The 5,892-nt window shown below is 40.4% G+C and overlaps 1 protein-coding gene across 1 annotated transcript; it reads right to left on the reverse strand.

The window, feature by feature from the left end:
- Positions 1-5: 5 nt before the first annotated feature.
- LOC104945402 (solute carrier organic anion transporter family member 2B1-like) lies at positions 6-4,969 on the reverse strand (the record flags this gene model as incomplete). Its single annotated transcript, XM_010771063.1, has 4 exons — positions 4,916-4,969; positions 2,318-2,439; positions 1,489-1,626; positions 6-20 (listed from the first exon to the last, which is right to left on the reverse strand). Coding segments are annotated over exons 2-4 (240 nt in total), but the record flags the coding sequence as incomplete, so codon positions are not given.
- Between the last annotated feature and the right edge of the window lie 923 nt (positions 4,970-5,892).

Raw genomic sequence — 5,892 nt, forward strand, 5'->3', positions numbered from 1 at the left:
ATGAGGATCGTGTTCCCCACCTGCACACACACACACACACACACACACACACACACACACACACACACACACACACACACACACACACACACACACACACACACACACACACACACACACACACACACACACACACACACACACACACACACACACACACACACACACACACACACACACACACACACACACACACACACACACACTGGTTTTTGTTTGCATTGGGGACCAAGTTTCGGATCATCCCATGCGGGGACTTTTCTTAAGAACATTACGGGGAAAACTACTTTTTTAAAACCTTGTAACCTCCCTATGAATCTCTTTCTCTATCCGATGTGGACATCTCTTAGATCTCTCGTTAATCTTCTATTAGATATCTGGGCACATTTTTAGCAGAATAACAATTACTATCAAACAATCCCTACATTAGCGTTGCACAAAACAAAGCATGAATCTCCTTGTTAACCTAATTTAACACATACCATGAAAATGATCCCAAGTTCTCAGGTATTTAGGTACAGGTATTACAGGTACAGGTATTACAGGTACAGGTATTACAGGTACAGGTATTACAGGTACAGGTATTACAGGTACAGGTACAGGTATTACAGGTACAGGTATTACAGGTACAGGTATTTTCTCAAGAAAGTCGACAACATTTGACAAACTATTCCTGGGAAATGCTGAGTTTTCGTTTCCCGGTGTCCAACCTTAAAGCAGATAGCACATGTGGAAACCTCCTTGCTGTTCTGAGTTGGTTTAAATGTGTTTTCTAAATGAAAGTGTGTTGAATAGGTTTTTAAGACCTCTCTGTGCTTGCCTTTGGCCCGACAGTTGATCAGGAATGTCATTTTTTCTTGACAAAACCTTATAATTACTCAGTACGATTATCTGGAAAGACCAGCAGCTGTGTTGTAAACAAAAACAAACTGCAGAACTCCCATGCAGGTGTAATGAGACAAAGAGAGACATTTAGTGGTTATTTTGTGTCTCTTTGTGGTCGTTTTAAATGAGTTTGCAGTCAGTTTGAGTCTCTTGGTATTTGTTTATTCGCCGAACCTAAATAATCATAAATGAGCTTTTTGCATCTTGTTGTAATTGTTGTGGCTTATTGTTTATTTCATTGTACTTTGTAAATGATGTCTTTATTGAACAAGGACCAAGCATAAAATACACTCATCTCAAGAAGGTGATATATGCCAGATTTGAGCTAGTAGCTAATTTCCATCTGCGTCTCTTTCTGGTCACTTCAGTCTCTTTGTCGTTATGCATCTTGTTTCAGATGTGTTGAATCTGTTTTGGGTTGTTTTGAATTCTATGTTCTGTTGTTTTGTGTCTCTTTGTGGTTTCTCTCTGTCTTTGTCATGGTTTAAGTCTCTGTGGTTGTTTTAGTCTCTTCCTGTTTGGTTTATCTTATAGCGACATGTTTGCATTGAAGGCCAATGGGGCCCACTGTCGTGTTGGGGCCCCTGCTTGTCCGTCACTGACCTCATTGAAAGAAGCCAGGAGTCCCGACTTCTGGCTGTTGAAGCCGTAGCGTCTCTCGATGGTGGAGATGGAGCTCTTCATGTAGCCCGACACCAACAACTGAGCCAACTGCAGCAAACTGTGGCAAAACACGAAGAACTGCAGAGAAGAAGAAGAAGAAGGAGAATATAAAGGAAAACACTGAAACATGGCCGTTGGTTTGGCTCTCTGCGGATGTCAAACTCCTGATTTAAAATGAGTCCAGGTTTTGAGTGATTTACGACACAAAGAGTTCATCAGTTTCGTGACATGTCGGGAGGAAATGTTTACATGTGAACAATACCAGGATGAACTTCAGGAAGGGAAGTTTCGCCTCAGACAAGAAGGAAATCGGTGCCGAAAACAACAAAACCTTGAACACCTACTCCTGCAGATTAAAATGCTTTTAATTTACACGTAGACAAAGATACTAACTCATATGTCTCCAAGAAAAGCATCTGTGTCCACGGGGTCTTAATTATTGGGCAGCCTGATATCATGAAATGGCATATGAATAATACACATATTTCTGAGGTTATTGTGTGTATTTTCAAAGTCAGGTTACATAAAAACATGGATCCAAAAACCACCCATCCTGATTTATTTGTTTTCCAAAAATGTCTGTTTTATTAGTTGTATTGGTATTGTTTTGTCTTCTATGAAACCTTCTATGTTTTTCCTACTCCATGGAGGATTTCTTTATGTTACTTTTCAAAATATGTTCCGAATGGACTGAAAGCAATATTCAACATTTAAACCCAACGATATGTGCATTTTTTTGTCATCAAACGTAGATGTAAAGTAGACGAACCTTGACGCTGTAGAAGAGACTCCGGCGTCGGGCGGGGGGGCGAAACTCCGCGGGGTCAGGGTTCATCTTGAGGTCGTTGGCTCCCATGATTTAATTTATATCACACAGACTGAAGCAAAAACCTGTAAAATACAACCACAGTTCAACAGAGGTAAAGCTTCAAAGTCCAGAGTCTGATAACACACTTTTATGACCTTAAGGACGTTCATTTAAACATAAATGAAAAGAACACACCGGTCTGCACAAAGAGAGGTTGATAGGCAGATAGTCAAATGGAAGCTGCAGACTGAGGTTTGGATAAAAGCCAAATAAATCACTGCATATAGAAAGGGCGGGAGACTTTTAATGAGGGTTTGAAAAAAGAAACAACCGCGATTGGACACAGCTCGAACAAGTGATGGATGGACCTTCAGGGTTTTTCAGACTAGGGGTTACAATTTGGCGATCTCTGAGGTTTGTTTTACAAATTGGCTGCTGGGTAAAGAGTGAAGTCGCTATGTAGGGAGTTGTTTTTTTGTCATTCAACCAATTGAATACATTTGCGTCCCATTGGTTTAAAGAGTCTTCTGATGGAGCGCCTTGATATCCCATTGGTTGCAAACCAGAGTGGAAAATAATGGTCCAATTTACAGAAAACTGAATGGTTAGACCACGGAAGGCCCATTATGTTTTGGCGCGGATCTGAATTAAGGGGTGAATAATTTGTTTAAAAGTGCATCTATAATTCTTGTTTGCATTGCAAGTTAGGGAACTTTTGCTGCATTTATTTGTGTTTAAATAATTGGGTAAAAATAATCAGTAGCTGATTGGGAAAAACAGACAAAGATAACAACATCTTGTTTTTTAAACCTGCACGGATTGTAGAGAAGTCTATGAGGAAATGTTCCTACTTTTAGAATCTGTTTTCTGATTGGCTGCGGCTACTCTCTTGCTGAAAGTGATATTTTGGTTTGGGCTTGAACATCTTAGGACAGAAATAACAGCGACACGGAAAGGGAAAGAAAATCAGAAAAGACGGAAATCAACCTCAGACGATCAGGAAGACACAGACCTCTAATCAGCAGAGGAATGTCTACAGAAGGAAAGACACACAATCTGGGTGGTAGTTTTTATCTCTTAACGGTCAAATAAAAACAAAACAACCTCAGACTCTAAGAAATGCTCTTTGTTTTTCTGTTATGGGACTGCATAACAGGTGGATATGGTCCGGCAGTGGCCTCAGTCAGTAGGGGCTTGGACTGTGAGCCGTAGGGTCGCCGGTTCAAGTCCCCGAACAGACCTAAATATGGAGTATATACTGCTACTTGGAGAGCTCCCAGTTCACCGCCTGGGCCCTGCAGTGGTGCCCTTGAGCAAGGCACAGGACATCCCCCCCCTTCCTCCCTCACTCCCATTGCTCCCCGGGCGCTGTGTATGCTGTGTGCTCAGCATATGTGACCATTGAAGAGGGTTTCATCCCTCCCATTCTATCTATATTCTCTGAGATTTAAAGTGCGAATTTACAAGAGAAAAACTTAAATATTCGACAAGAATAAGGTGGTAAAGAAAAAACGCAAATATTCTCTACGTTTAAAGTAAAGGAAAACACTTCTCTAAAATGTAAGTGGTACAAAAATGCAAATATTCCCTAAGATTGAAAATAGTAAATATATCAGAGTTTATTTTGATTAAAGTACTTCAGTTTTTCACTGTCAGCATTATTTTACAGAAGGAAACTTTGATGCTTTCCTTTTTACAGTCGCTCTGTCGGCCTCCAAAAGTATTTCAGTGATTTGGCCGAGTGTCTGTGGGATGGAGGATGACTCCGCTGCCTCGTCATTATTTGGTGAAGCTGGTTTCCAAACCAGAGTGTGTCGATTACATTTAACTCCAAGTGGTTCACAATGAATCACTGAGGTGAGGTGGAGACGTTTTAATGAGTTTGCAAAGACGTTGAAGATGCAAGAAAAAAAGCTGATGAGTTGTGATTTCACACCTAAAAATAAGACATCGGAAAGTCACCTTCAAACTTTATAAAGTACTTCCTACTGCAGAATCCCAGGTAAAATTAGTATTCAGATATAGTTAGTGATACAGAAATACTCTGTCAAGTCAAACGAATGCATATGCAAATACATATGAATAATAAATAGTATAAATGAAAGATAATTAATATAATAATTACAAATAAATGCATTAATATGTTGCGTCAAGTAAAAAAAGAGTATTTTTTCTAACTATAAACTGCTGTTTAACCAAGGGATCAATACAGTTCTATTATAACTTATTATAATACTTTATATACATTCTTTTTGTATTATGTTTAGTGTTCTTTGTACCTTAAGATAGGATAAGATGGAACTGTATTTATGTATCCCCCTGTGAGTCACAACATGTATTGGATAAAAGTATTTCCCTGTGAATGTAGAGTAAAAGTATGAAGTAGCAGGAAATGGTAAAGGTACTTCACTACACTGCAGTATCTGAGTACTTAGTTACTCTCTAACACTGATCAGAACTACACCACTGTCAGGATTTAAATACAAGTTTGAAGTTAAACTTTTATTTAAAAGTTTGCATTGATTTTAAAGTTTGTAAAGTTTGTAAATGAAAACTCACTGTGAGCTGCTTCTCCTCTCAGGTCCGACACTCCTCCACTGCTCCTCACACAGGGAGGAGGAGGAGGAGGGGGAGGGGCTAGTAGAGCAGCAGGTGGAGCCAAATGTACACATCACTTTACAACTCATTCTACTATCAGTGAATTATAGTCGCCCCCTGCTGGTGATATGAGAGAATGCAGCCCTATAGGCAAGGCAAGTTCATTTATACAGCACCTTTCAACACAAGGCAATTCAAAGTGCTTTACAAAAATGAAAGACATTAAGAAAATGGCATTTAAAAACAGTCATTAAAAAGCAAAGATTACAAAATAAACATTAAAAGACAAAATACATGAATAAAAGTTACAGTGCAGTTTAAGATGTGAATAGTTCAATTAAAAGCAGCGACAAAAAGAAAAGTCTTCAGCCTGGATTTAAAAGTAGTCCGAGTTTCAGCGGACCTGCAGGTTTCTGGGAGTTTGTTCCAGATGTTTGGAGCATCATAACTGAACTTCTCCAGGTTTAGTTCTGGTTCTGGGGACAGAGAGCTGACCTGAAGACCTGAGAGTTCTGGTTCTGGGGACAGAAAGCTGACCAGAAGACCTGAGAGTTCTGGTTCTGGGGACAGAGAGCAGACCTGAAGACCTGAGAGATCTGGTTCTGGGGACAGAGAGCAGACCTGAAGACCTGAGAGATCTGGTTCTGGGGACACAGAGCTGACCTGAAGACCTGAGAGATCTGGTTCTGGGGACACAGAGCTGACCTGAAGACCTGAGAGATCTGGTTCTGGGGACAGAGAGCAGACCAGAAGACCTGAGAGTTCTGGTTCTGGGGACAGAGAGCTGACCTGAAGACCTGAGAGTTCTGGTTCTGGGGACAGAGAGCAGACCTGAAGACCTGAGAGTTCTGGTTCTGGGTACAGAGAGCTGACCTGAAGACCTGAGAGATCTGGATGGTTCATAATTTAGCAGGATATCAGAAATATATTTTGGGCCT

The sequence above is a fragment of the Notothenia coriiceps genome, unplaced genomic scaffold (assembly GCF_000735185.1).
Source record: "Notothenia coriiceps isolate Sejong01 unplaced genomic scaffold, NC01 NC01_scaffold00009640, whole genome shotgun sequence".
Classification (NCBI taxonomy): Eukaryota; Metazoa; Chordata; class Actinopteri; order Perciformes; family Nototheniidae; genus Notothenia; species Notothenia coriiceps.